The 12664-nt window shown below is 53.1% G+C and overlaps 1 protein-coding gene across 4 annotated transcripts; it reads right to left on the minus strand.

Moving 5' to 3' along the window:
- Nucleotides 1-4276: 4276 nt before the first annotated feature.
- Cplane2 (ciliogenesis and planar polarity effector complex subunit 2) lies at nucleotides 4277-9349 on the minus strand. Of its 4 annotated transcripts, none has more exons than XM_027951928.2 (6): nucleotides 9231-9349; nucleotides 8839-8965; nucleotides 6423-6575; nucleotides 5717-5841; nucleotides 5254-5390; nucleotides 4277-5073 (listed from the first exon to the last, which is right to left on the minus strand). In XM_027951928.2, exons 2-6 carry the CDS (start codon nucleotides 8948-8950, stop codon nucleotides 4824-4826), a joined length of 777 nt encoding a protein of 258 aa, XP_027807729.2. In that variant the 5' UTR covers nucleotides 8951-8965; nucleotides 9231-9349; the 3' UTR covers nucleotides 4277-4823. The 4 variants fall into 4 exon arrangements, with proteins under 4 accessions (XP_027807729.2, XP_027807728.2, XP_027807730.2 ...); XM_027951927.2 differs by having other exon boundaries at nucleotides 8839-8987; XM_027951929.2 differs by having other exon boundaries at nucleotides 9187-9349.
- Between the last annotated feature and the right edge of the window lie 3315 nt (nucleotides 9350-12664).

The following is a 12664-nucleotide window of genomic DNA, read 5'->3' on the forward strand; positions in this document are numbered from 1 at the left end:
CACACTGCCCAAGGCGGGTGGGGACTAGGTGGCCATGGAGAGGTCGCACACTGGGACACAGAGATAGATTTACTGTCAGCATTTCAAAAAGAGCAAGAGGCAGGGAACACAGAGAGAACCCCAGTGGTTTCATTCCTGGCCAACGCACTGCTCGGATCCCTACCTGGAAGCCAGAGGGCCCCCATCGAAAGAGCATCCTGGGGAATCTAGGGTCTTCAGTTGTTCCTGCGTCCTGAGCTCAGAGGACAGCAGCCCCAGAGGGAGTAAAACTTGTCCAGGTTGCGTAGGCTGACCTCCAGAGCCGAAAGCCTCCTCCTGGGGTGCGTATGTAAATGAAGGGGCGTGGTATGGGCGGGGTTTCACGGGAGGCGGGACCAGGCGGAAATGTGGGGAATCCAGCCAATTGCTCCAGGGAGAAGACAGCAAGACCACGGGGCTAGAACCGGCTGAAACTAGCGGGGGATGGCCAAGAGGCGTGGTCACGCTGGTCAGGCAGGGCCAGGTTCCCCGCCCACCCCGCCGTGCGCACAGCAAGCGGCGCCCGCCAGTTAGTCGCCAGCACCTGTTGGCTAGGTAGCGCTCACGCTCTTTCTTGGCCAGGGCGGCGGCACCTTCGGCACGAGCCAGGCAATGAGGCGCAGACGTGCTGAGGAGAAGGGGCAGGGGCGGCCAAAGCCAGATGATTATTTTAGTAATCTTAGTTTATGGTGCGCTTACCGTGTACGAGGAGGTGTTCCGAGGGTTTTCTGGATATCTTCACAACTCCATGAGGTGAGTATAACTGACACTCCCATTTACAGATGAAGAAACAGAAGCATAAAGGTGTGATTTGCCCAAAGACACAGAGGAATAATTCAAACCCCTCAGCGCTCACTAGAGACCCTATTGGAGGCAGGGCTGTTGAAAGGGGGTCTTAAGCAAAACGGGAGGGTGCATGCTTCCTCTCCTTTCTCCAGGTCTTTTCCCAAATATACTATTATTATCAGAGTTAAATCATTGTGTACCTACAGTGTGCCAGGCACTGTGCGAGTGTTTGACACTGAGTCTTCATAACGACCCTGCGAAGCAGGTCCCCATTATAAAATATAGCCCCATTTACAGCAGGTCGGCGACAGTGCCTGAACTCGAACCAGATCTGAGACAGGTTGAGCCTTCCTCAAGGCGACGATGAAGTCTAGACGCACAACCCGCAGCTTCCAGGAGAAGAAGGTGCGGTTCCCCTGCACAAAAGCCTTGAAGCTGGGTTGAGGGGTCAGGAGAAGCTTTCTGTTGTCGACTCGGAGACCTACATTCCGGGCCCTCCAGGTCCTAGAACCCGGCCCTGCCCCTTCAAAACACCAACCCCATCAACCGAACAAATGCCTGTCTAGAGGAGTCTGCATCCAAGGGTCCCCGCAGGAACCTCAGGAATCCCGTTACCAGGACTCAGAGCCGCGCCCCGCTACCCTAAGGCTCGGTCCCGCCCGGATTCAGACTACGCCCCATCCAACACCACCTCCACCCGGCCAATCCAGGCTCCTGCCCTGCGGTTCTCAGACTTTCCGCCCCGCTTGGACTCAGCACCGGCTACTCCTAGACAGGCCTGGGCCCTCCGGACCCACCTGCCCCTCCCAAGTCAATGACCGCGCCTCCAGCCGCTTCCCTGCTCCGCGGCCTGATGAGTCCCCCACCTGCAGGTAGGCGAAGGGCGCAGGCGCCAGCCTGAAATATACCTAGAGGACAGTTGGCTGTGGCAGTCTTGGAGACCAGGCAGGAAGTCCAAGGTGAAAGCGACAAGGAAAAGCCTGCAGGGCACGAAGGTCTTCAAGGCCAAGTGCTCTAATTCACTCCCCATTCGGGTCCAGACCCACTCTCGCAGCAGGATGCGCCTACCTTCTGAGACTTCCAAACCTATGACTGCTATCCCAACTCCATCTCCCATTTCTCTATCATGTGGGCCCTGCCCCCCAACACCCCCTGCCCCCATCTCTGACCTCTGTTTCCCCTCCGATCCTGTATCCCCTCCCCTTGACTGTGCTCACATTCACCATTGCCCACAGGTGGTCCGTGGCCTCTAGCAGGAGCAGACAGATGCCCTAAACCCCTGTGCCTTTTGGCCACTGGCTGCTGGTACTCACACAGGAAACTGGGATCTCATTGTTGAGCAGAGAGAACAGGGGCGTCAGCAGGAAGGCCACCACAAAGATGGTGATGAACTCAAGCTGCAGCACTGGGAGACAGGGAGCCTCAGGCCTGGGCCAGCTCCCCAGTGTGTCAGGTCCCCCATGCCCCATGCACACACCCCTACTGCAGGGTCACTGCTCACCTATCCCCAGGTATTCATCAAGCAGGCCCTTGCACTGGATGAGCTCATAGTTCTCTGAGTGCTGCAGCTCCTGCCTTGTCTAGATGTCCCACATCCTTGCCAGCTGCCCCTGCTGCTTCTGGGCCTTCAGCCTCCTGCAGCAGAGGCAGGGAAACCTGATAATAGCTGCAACAATATCCTGTGTCAGGAACAACCATTTCTATTCCTCCAACACTCCTTAGAGTCAGCACGATATTCCCACCTGACAGAGGAGAATCAGAGACCTAGAGACTTTGCCCAAGGCTCCCAAAATTTTAAGAGGTAGAGCCGGGGTTGAAATCATCATTTGGGTCTGGAATGCAGTTCTCCTTATTAAGTGCTCCAGGACTCAGTGCATCCTACATAATCAGTCATTCTTGGTCTCTGGAATCTTCTCTCCCCAAAATAGCAATCAGAAGCTCTCTGTTTCAAAGCTCTCTCCTGTTCAGCATTGCATAATCCTCTTTGCTCTTTTTTGAGAGGTATCATTATTCCCATTGTTCTGGTGAGAAAACTGAGGCTCAGAAGAGACAGGGCTAGCCTTGTGCCTGTCTCCTGACACCCAGGCAAGCTTTCCTTCTGCTTTGTTCTCATAAAATCCCTGCCCACAGCCTGGCTAGGCCCAGCCTGTCCTGCCTTCCTGTTCCCCACACTCAAGGCAGGATGCGCTCCTCCACGTTACTGCCATTCGCTGCCACGATGATGAAGAGCCTAAGCCAGCTCAGCGAGGCAGCCGCTAGGGCTGCACTGTTGTTGGCAGACACAGGGCACCTTATTTGGGACTTAGGAGCTGCAGAGGGGTGACTCCGCCTCCCTGCCAGTGTAACTGGCATGTGCCTGGTCACCTTCTCCTCCCACCCATCCTGGAGACCTCAGATGCAGATCCTACCCCTGCCAGACTTGAGGATGGGATGGCCCCCACACTTCTCCAAGAGCCAGCTACACAGGGGTGTAGCTGGTCACCTGTGAGCGAGGGCTGTGCAGAGAGCTAGGGACTGACTTCTCAAGAGAGGGCTCTGCAGCCAGCTGGCTTTGAGGGTCCCAGCTGGGTCATGCCAGGGTCCACATGGGACCAGCAGGGGCAGCATATGATCAGGGGGTAAGAATATCAAGGCCCCTTCCATCACCCCACTTTGGCCTATGCTCACCAGTGTCTCTGGCCAACGGGCAGGAATAGCGAAGGCTGGGCCTGCTCACTGCCCTCCTGCTCTTGATCTTGCCCAGTGGCCTGTTAGGACAACTCATACCTGACTCCCACCTAGCAGGGTCTTGGTCCTGCTCAGCGGTGCTTTCTGACTCCTGGGCTAGCCTGATGTTGTTTTTTGTTTGTTGTTGTTGTTGCTCTTTTAATTAAAAAAAAAAAATTAGTTGTTGATGGACCTTTTATTTATTTATATGCAGTGCTAAGAATCGAACTCATCAAACTCAGGGCTGGGTTGTGGCTCAGCGGTAGTGCGCTCACCTCACACATTTGAGACCATGGGTTCAATCCTCAGCACCACGTAAAAATAAATAAGTGTAATAAAGGTATTGTGTCCAACTACAACTAAAAAATAAAATTAAAAAAAAAAAAAAAAGAATCGAACTCACCCATGCTAGGCGAGCTCCACCACTGAGCTCCAGCCGGCCTGATGATTTTGCGAAAGGCACCAGAGTGAAGGGCTTGCCTCCTGGACCTGCAGGTGGGATGAATCTCCCAGCCTCCTCCCCAGCTCCAGGTGACCAAGTGAGTAGGTGCTGACCAATGGAATGTGGGCAGGAAGTCCACCCCAGGCCCAGTCCACAGAAATCTTCTGTGTGATTCATTCCCGGTCTGCTGACCATTGATGCCCTGGGGCAAATATGGAGGATCTCAGGGCCTGGGCTTCAGATGGGCACATGGAGTAGACAACTGGCCCTTTGCCTCCTCCTGAGGTGAGAACTAAGCAGGAAAAAACACTTCATTTTTTTAAATTATTTTTTTTAGTTGTTGATAGACCTTTATTTTATTTATTTATATGTGGTACTGAGAATCGAACCCAGTGCCTCACACATGCCAGGCAAGTGCGCTACCGCTGAGCCCCAGCTCCAGCCCCAGCCCCAGCCCCAAGGACAAAACACTTTATAGAGTTAAGCCACCAAGGCTTCAGGGTTTATCTGTTACAGCAGATCATGTGACTTCAATTAAGAAGGTGCCTGGCTGAAGGCATGTGAGGTCCAGGTCCTGCTCGGCCTCCCTCCCCCAGTCCACCCCAAGCACCCTCCATGGGTGCTGCAGAAGGGGGAAGGGTAGCAGGAGGCTGGGGAGACAGCTGAGCTCTGGGCCCTGCCTGAAGCCCTGTGCCCCACTCACGGCCAAGTACTCTGCAAAGAAGGTGCTGCTGCAGCGGGCCCTTGGCGGCCAGCCCTCAGGAGGGGTCAGTGTTCCACCCCAGCAGGAGGCCCTCGGTGCTGCCCTCTGGTCCGGGTCACATAAAGGTTGGGAGTGGGGATCATAGGTGTCCTCTCATGATGCCACCCCTCAGCTGGGGGTATTTTCTGCAGAGGTGGGAAGCAGGCCAGCTGCCACCTGGTCCTGATGCCACAGCTGCTCAGCAAGGCCATTGAGCACATGGGCAATGTCGGCCAGCCCAGCCCGCCCATCCAGCGTGCGCCCATCAGCTAGCCGCCGCCCAGGCACACTCTTCACCCGCAGCAGGGGCAGTTGCCAGGCCTGCCGGAAGGCTGTGAGGTCCCGCTCAGGCACATCTGTGTGCATGTACTGGTCGAATCTGGAGGAAGGTCAAGGAGCCTGGCCAGGCACCTCTGCTCACGGCCCCATCAGACCTAGGCTTTGCCCTCCTCCCTAAAGGCTGGGCCCCACAGCTGGGCGGAGGCGGGGTCCCTGAGCCCACGTTCCACGCCTTGTCAAGGGTGGCCTCTGACCTTCCCAGGGACGACCCAAAGGATACTTGGAGCCAATGACCATCCTGACGACACCAGGGGCCTCTCCTGCTACGCGGGCCAGCTGTCCAGGCAGGTCTTCGAAGGAGGCACGGTCAGTGAAAGAGAAGAGGAAGAGGAAGGCATCTGTGTTCTCCTTGCAAGCCTGGGGATGGAGAGGCTGGCTCACAGCACACCATCTCGTGACCACGCCGTCCCACACCCGCGCAACCAGAACCTTGTAACTGGCTGCAAGGGGCTAAGAATCAGAAACCGCTCCTCCTTTCCACCTGAGGCCCAGAGTGGCTGGTCCTGTGGCACAGCTCCAGCTGGGACTCAGTCCCATGCCAGCTCAGAGCTCTGCCGCCAGCACCCTGCCCACCCTCAACTCATTGAAGCCCTGCTCAGGGTCCTGCAGACGAGGTGAGCCCAGTTCAGAGCTCCTCAGACATCTGCCTGCTCCCAGGGTCCTGCCGGGCCCGCCCTGCTCACCAGCAGCATGTGATCAAACTTTTTGAGCGCAGACTCCCCGCAGTCCCAGAACTCGAAGCGGAACATGATGACCCGGTTGCTGGCCTGCAGCTTGGCTGGCCAAAACACCACAGTGGTCTGGATGCCTGAGGGGGGCCAGGGTCAGCCATTCAGCATGGGAGAAATGTAGGGGCACGGGGAACCAATAAAGAATAAGAAAAGGGATACATCCCTGCCCTGGTGGGTCACCCGTCTGAATGAAAGGCGCAGTCCGTGACCTGGAAGAATTTTTAGTTTCTTGGGGGGAAATGGAGACTTGCCCTGGAGGAGCCCCTGGTGCACTGGGAAGATGCAGCCCCTACCATGATAAAGCAGTTTCACGGCCTGTATGAGAGCCCAAAGGTCCTGGGACATTGAGGGATGCACACAATGCATGACTCTGTCCAGTGGAAAGACAGGAGGATGAACACTTCCTGAGCTCTGGCCTTGTGCCAGCCCAGTGCTGGGCATGTTACCATCACCAGCTCCAGCTCTGTGACGTTCCCGTGGGGTTGGTACTATTATCCCCTTGGGATAGAGAAGACTCAGAGAGATGAAGTGACTTTCCAAGGTCCCAGGGGAAGTGGTAGAGTTGGATACACTCCCTGGCTTGCGTACTCAACAGCCAGGTTCTGTCTTCCACTCCCGGGAAGGCCTCCAAGGATGGGCAAAGGGTGGGTTCACTCACCAGTGGTCTCATGGTGCACCACGGGCACCTCCAGGCCAGCCAGCTTGGCCACCAGCGCCGTCTTGCCCACACCACTTTTCCCAGAAACGAAGATCTTGTAACTGGCAGTGTCAATGGCCACAGGCGGGGGCAACATTGGCCGTTCAAGCAGCCCTGGGCGGTGGGGAGGGGGAGTCAGGTAGAGTCAGGGGGTTCATCCTGCACTTGCCCCAGTGGACAACCTCATCTCTAAGGGCTTCTAATCCACCATCTGTGGTTCTCCATATTTGTTCCAGTTCTTAAGAAGCCTTGGACACACAGAGATGTGTGACATAGTGGCACATCCCTGTGCCTAGGTTCTTAAAGGTAGTTCACAGATACTTATTTAATGAGGCCTGGATAAGACACACTCGAGTGGGTACATCCAGCTGTTAATCCCCAAAATAGGAATTCAAAGTCATTATTGCCGACCCTCTAACTTCTGGCTATTGGATACTGCTGTGACATAGGTTATAAGTTTGGTGGCTCTAAGGATTCCTAGAAAATCTCTCTACCTTAACTCAATTCTTTCCCTCACACAACTGATGACATAAGGAAATACAAGAAAAGCCGACCCTCTGCACACCACTGCTCAGCGTGATCCCTACACACTTCTTCATTTCCCCTCCACTGAGCAAAGACCACAATTCTCCCAACTCACAGAGGAGGAACCTAGCATTCACTATCCACAGTCATAGGCTAGGCAGGCGTAGCCTGGGTCAAGCCAGGGCCTGAATGACCCCAAATCCAGTGTTCTTGCCACCATGGGATGGAGAGAGACAAAGGCCATACTGGAGTCATACTTCGAATGTGTTTTAATTTCTTGAAGAAGAAATCACACCAGGCATGTTGGTGTGCACCTGTAATCACAGCTACTTGTAAGGCTGAGGTTGGATGTTTGAGCCCAGGAGTTTAAGGTCAGGCCGGACAACATAGTAGACCCTCATCTCTTTAAAAAAAAAAATAGTGAAGACATTCATGGTGGCACACCCCTGTAAGTCCCAGCTCTGGAGGCTGAGGCAGGAGGATCGCAAATTCAAAGCCAGCCTGGGCAACTTAGCGAGAATGTAGTTCAGTGAAAGAGTGCCCTGAATTCAACCCCTAGCAGTACCCCTCCTCCCCATAAAAAAAACAAAATGTTTACAAACCCTGGCCTGTTAGCTCTCAATAGTAACAAATGACTCCAATCCGACCCTCACATGTACAAGAGATACTAAAATGAGGTTCCTGAGATTAAGAAGGATCCTATCTTTTGGACAGAGTTTAGTCCAGAATCTGAAATCCTTAGTTCCTTGCCACTCCGAGTGTGGTCCATGGACCATGGCACTGCTGTTCCCTGGGAGCTAAACGAACATTTCAGCTACGCAGACCCACTGTCTCGGAACCTGCATTTGAAGAGGATTCTAGGTCAGAGGTCTGCCTGGAACTCTGGGGTTCTGTGAGCCAGCTCTGGGCCACTGCAAATAATGCCCAACTTTTTTGGGTTGGTTTTATTAATACTGTTATGACATGCTCTGGATTTCCCACACACAGAAGCGTGGTTTCTCACAGATCCTTCTTCTTCTTTTTTTTTTTTTTTAATTGTCAATGGACCTTTATTTTATTAATTTATTTTTATGTGGTGCTGAGAATTGAACCTAGTGCCTCACACATGCTAGGCAAGTGCTCTACCACTGAGCCACAACCCCAGCCCCAGATCCTTCTTAATAAGGCAATATAAGCAAAAGTGTTTTCAATTACTACAAATGAACCCCATACAAAGTCAATCTATAGAAATCTTTAGGGGGGCTTTAAACTTAAAAATTGGAAAAAAAAAGAGTCAAAATTATGACACATTTATAGGCTAAGGGCCGAGAGTCCTAAGCTAGGGACTGCCCTCTCATTTTTTGGTGGAAAGCCTGTTGGCACTTGGTCTCTCCTGGCTGCAGTGGACTCTGGCTGCTGGGCAAGTCTAGCTTGGGTGAGCTGGCTTCAGCCTGGGGGGTACCAGTGTCTTATCTCTGGCATAAGAACGTGGAAGAGCTCTGTGCTCACTAGGGCACATCCTGGGCAAGTCTGTAAAATACTGTTAGAGAAGCTAAGATGGGAGTTCACAGGGTAAAGTGCCCAGCAGAGGGCCTGGCACCAAGTGAGGGCTCAATGGACAGCATCTCTGGTGACCGTGGCTGCTGGCAGGTTAGGTTGTTTCCATGTTCCTGGCTCTGTTGATGGAATTAGTTCTAAGGAGATTTGAGGGTGGGGGTCCAGGGATGGGGCTTCCAGGAATCACCAAAGCCAAGGAGTGCGGTGGAGCAGGGCCTCACTTCCTTGCTTCTTTCTATACCCACCATCCCCCAAGCAACAGGTGACACAGCCTCCCCAGAGTGACAACTGACAGGCTGAGGGCGAGAGCACTTACCAAACACCCGACGGCGGCTCTTGCGCAGGATGCAGGCCAAGTACTCCTTACCCTGGGTGGTCTCGTGCCAGTCTGGGACAATCACCGAACCGTGCGCGGGAGGTCTGGCCATAACTGAGCATGCCAACTAGGTAGAGGGGTGCAGAGTGCTAGGAGTGGGGGTGAAAGCGGGGGTGACGGTCTCAAGCTGGACCTGTGATCCTTCCTAACCTCCGACTCTACTGTAGCCCCAGCTCCCCATCTGAAGATGCCATCACATTGCGCCCTGGCCTCCGCAACGCTCCCTGGGGACAGCCATCCCATTACTGCTTTGGAGGGTGTTTACACAACCCCTCTCTCCCTCATCACCTTTGGGTGGGGGTCACTCAGCCCAACTCCTGAGGCCACCTAACCTTCACAGCCAGCAGTCCACGCCGGCGAGCGGGCTCGGGTGGAGACGGTCCCTTTAAAAGCCCGCCCTGCGCCGCTCCGTGCCGCGCCTTGCCGCAGCGGGACCTGCTTCCGCCGCGGCTTCTGCGCTCTCCTCCAGCCCCTGCAGCGCATGTGCGGGGCCATTACCACGGAGACGCAGGGGGCGGGGTTGAGCGGCTGGCGGCGTCCGCTCCTCCTGCAGAGTAGTCTGCAGCGAGCGCCGCGCAATGAATGGCTTCTCTGGGCCACTGCTCCGTACCAACCCGTCTTCCCTCCCAAACTTGATCAAATGCCCCTCTGTCCAGGAGCCTCCCGCGCCTCGCTATGTCTCAGCTTCCTGTTCTATAAAGTGCCTTTTTTTTTTTTTTTTTTTACTTTTTAGGATTCTTTCCAACACTGCTGCTCAGCAGCCTCCTGAGTTAAGACACCTCTGGCGTCACAGACGGGCAACAGAAGCTCGGAGAGTTCAAGGGAATTGCAGGAGGTCTTAAAAATGAGCCAGAGGCCTCTGGATGGTCATTTGTTCATCTATTGTTTGATTCATTCTTTTCATTCAAAAAAAAGAGCATCTACCTTGTGTCCTGCGTTCTAGGTGCTGAGAATAGACAGGGGAACAAGCAGTCCTGCCCTCCTGCAGCAGACTTTTCTTTCTTTCTTTTTTTTAGATGTTTGCAGCCGGCTTTTCAGCCCTGCGTCTGTGGTCCAATCGTGGCCACTCCACCTGCTATCCAGAAAGTGGGTGCTCAGTAAACACTCCTGAGTTGAAAGGGTGCAGGTGGGCCCCTACTGAGAGGTATCTACTACATTTAATTTTTACCACTACCTTTCTGCAACGTCAAGTCAGGCGAGGACTTTAAGGGACCTTACTTTGTAAGAAATGAGCTAAGGCCAGGCAGTGGGACTTAGCAGAGATGACTTCACTTAATTCTATAAACATTACATTTAGTGTAAATAATAGCATCATCCCTCTTTTACCAATGAAGAAATAGAGACATAACATGACTTTTGTGAGGTCACACCACACAGCTAGTCAGTGGAAAAACTTGTCTCAGAACCCAGTGGTACCTGACTCTATAAAGTACATGTCTATTCTGCCAGAGTGGGTTTTGTGTTTTAAAATCTTCGCCCCCAGCCACGAGGAAGGCTGTCTTAGTGAAGCTAAATGCAGCCAGAGGCCACAAATCCACAAGTGAGTGAGACCATTATGTCTGGGGTGTGGGTAGGAACGGAAGAAGATGCGTCAGACAGGGTGCTCCTTCAACTTGCTTACACTGCAGCCAGGCACCCTCCCGACAGGATTCCCACAGGATTCTTTGCCTACTTGACTGGGTCAGATGGTTCCCTTCCTGCAGCTCTTCGTGCATCTGCCCACAGTCAGGCTGCCCACAGCAGTGTGGCTCTCTTCACAGGCTGGGCGTGCCCCATGGTGGGGCTCAGATATGAACTGTCTTTGGGTATCCAGGCTTCACGTCCAGCCCTGCCCTGGCTTGGCTTGGGGAGCCCAGTGAAGGTGTGAGAAAACAAAGCAACCTGACAGTGAGCTTGTCACCCGGCAGCCATCACATTCTCTTGCGCACAGAGGGAGGCTGGTGGTCAGAGGAACTGGTGGCCAGAGGCTAGGGCTTCGGTCTTCACTGCCCCACAGTGAGCTTATGGACGCTTGAAGCCTGCAGAGTTGATAAATGTGGACCCCGGGACTCTCGGCCTCCGACCCTGAGAGGTGCTTCTTGAGAGGGAGTGATGTCTGAGAGTCTGCACCTTAAACAAGAGCACTGGCAGTTCTGAAACTGGGATCTGATTAGCTTGGACTGCTGTGCCAACGACTGGACGATTCAATAACAGAATTCATCTTCTCACAGTTCTGGAGACTGGAAATCTAAGAGCAGGGGTTGGTTTCTGGTGAGGCACCCCCCTCTCCATGTCCTCACAGGACCTCCTCTTTGGGCTCACCCTCCTGGTGTTTCTTCCTTTTCTTCTAAGATCACCAGTCCTTTTGGATTAGGGCACAGTTATGATCTCATTTAAGCTTAATTACCTCTCTTTTTAAAAAAATTTGCAGTTGAACCTAAGGGGGCTCTACCACTGAACTTCATCCCCAGCCCTTTTATTTTTTTTTAAGATTTTTTTTTTTTTGAGAGAGAGAGAGAGAGAGAGAGAATTTTTAACATTTATTTATTTATTTTTTAGTTTTTGGCAGACACAACATCTTTGTATGTGGTGCTGAGGATCGAACCCAGGCCAACCTTAAAACTTTTGATCCTTCTACCTCATCCTCCTGAGTGGCTGGGATTACAGACCTGTGCCTCCATACCTGGCTATAACAACCTCTTCGAAAGATCTATCTCCGAGGCCAGACGCCATGGCATACACCTGTAATCCCAGCGGCTTGGGAGGCTGAGGCAGGAGGATCGAGAGTTCAAAGCCAGCCTCAGCAATTTAGCGAGGTGCTCAGTAACTCAATGAGACCCTGTCTCTAAATAAAACACAAAATAGAGCTAGGGCCGTGGCTCAGTGGTTGAGTGCTCCTGAGTTTAATTCCCGGTGACCCCCTGTCCCCCATGTACTGGCATACCACTGTTATCCCAATGACTTGGTAGGCTGAGGCAGGAGGACCCAAGTGTGAGGGCAGCCTCGGTAATTTAGCAAGACTTTCAGCAACTTAATCCCTGTCTCAATAAAAAACAAAACTGGGCATGGGCTATGGTTCAGTGGTAAAGCAACCCTGGGGGTAACCCCCAATACTTAAAAACAAACAAACAAACAAAAACCCTATCTCCAATACAGTCCCATTGGGATTAGGGCTTCAATATATGGATTTTGCGGTGCACACTTCAGTCTATGATAAGGGCACACTTCAGTCTATGATAAGGCCCACAGATCTCATGTGGGTAAATTCTGCAGCTGGGAACATGGAGCTACTGACTGGCTGGGACCCTTGAGGTCCAGTAGGTTCCACTGCCCTTCCATTAGAGTGGCTTTGCAGGCAAGGTGCTTCTCCTTTTAGGGCCTCGGGTGAAACAGGTGGACCTAAGGTCCCTTCCAGTGTAGAGCCCTCTGATTTTTAATTTTTTTTTAATATTTATTTTTTAGTTTTAGGTGGACACAATGTCTTTATTTTATTTTTATGTGGTGCTGAGAATCGAACCCATTGCCTCACGCATGCTAGGCAAGCGCACTACCGCTTGAGCCACACCCCTAGCCCCGAGCACTCTGATTAATGCATGCATTCTTCATGGTTCAATCATGTTCAGTTCCTCAGAGCAGGGACACAGTCACCAGCCGGACAGAGTGGATGGAAGCTCAGGTGGACGCGCACACACACGTACACAGGCTGGGGGAGGGTGGGTGAGATCGAGGCATGGGCAGCCCTGCCTAGGGACCCTGAGGGGGAGCCAATAGGACCCCAGGCTTAAAA

Source organism: Marmota flaviventris, chromosome 10 (genome assembly GCF_047511675.1).
Source record: "Marmota flaviventris isolate mMarFla1 chromosome 10, mMarFla1.hap1, whole genome shotgun sequence".
Classification (NCBI taxonomy): Eukaryota; Metazoa; Chordata; class Mammalia; order Rodentia; family Sciuridae; genus Marmota; species Marmota flaviventris.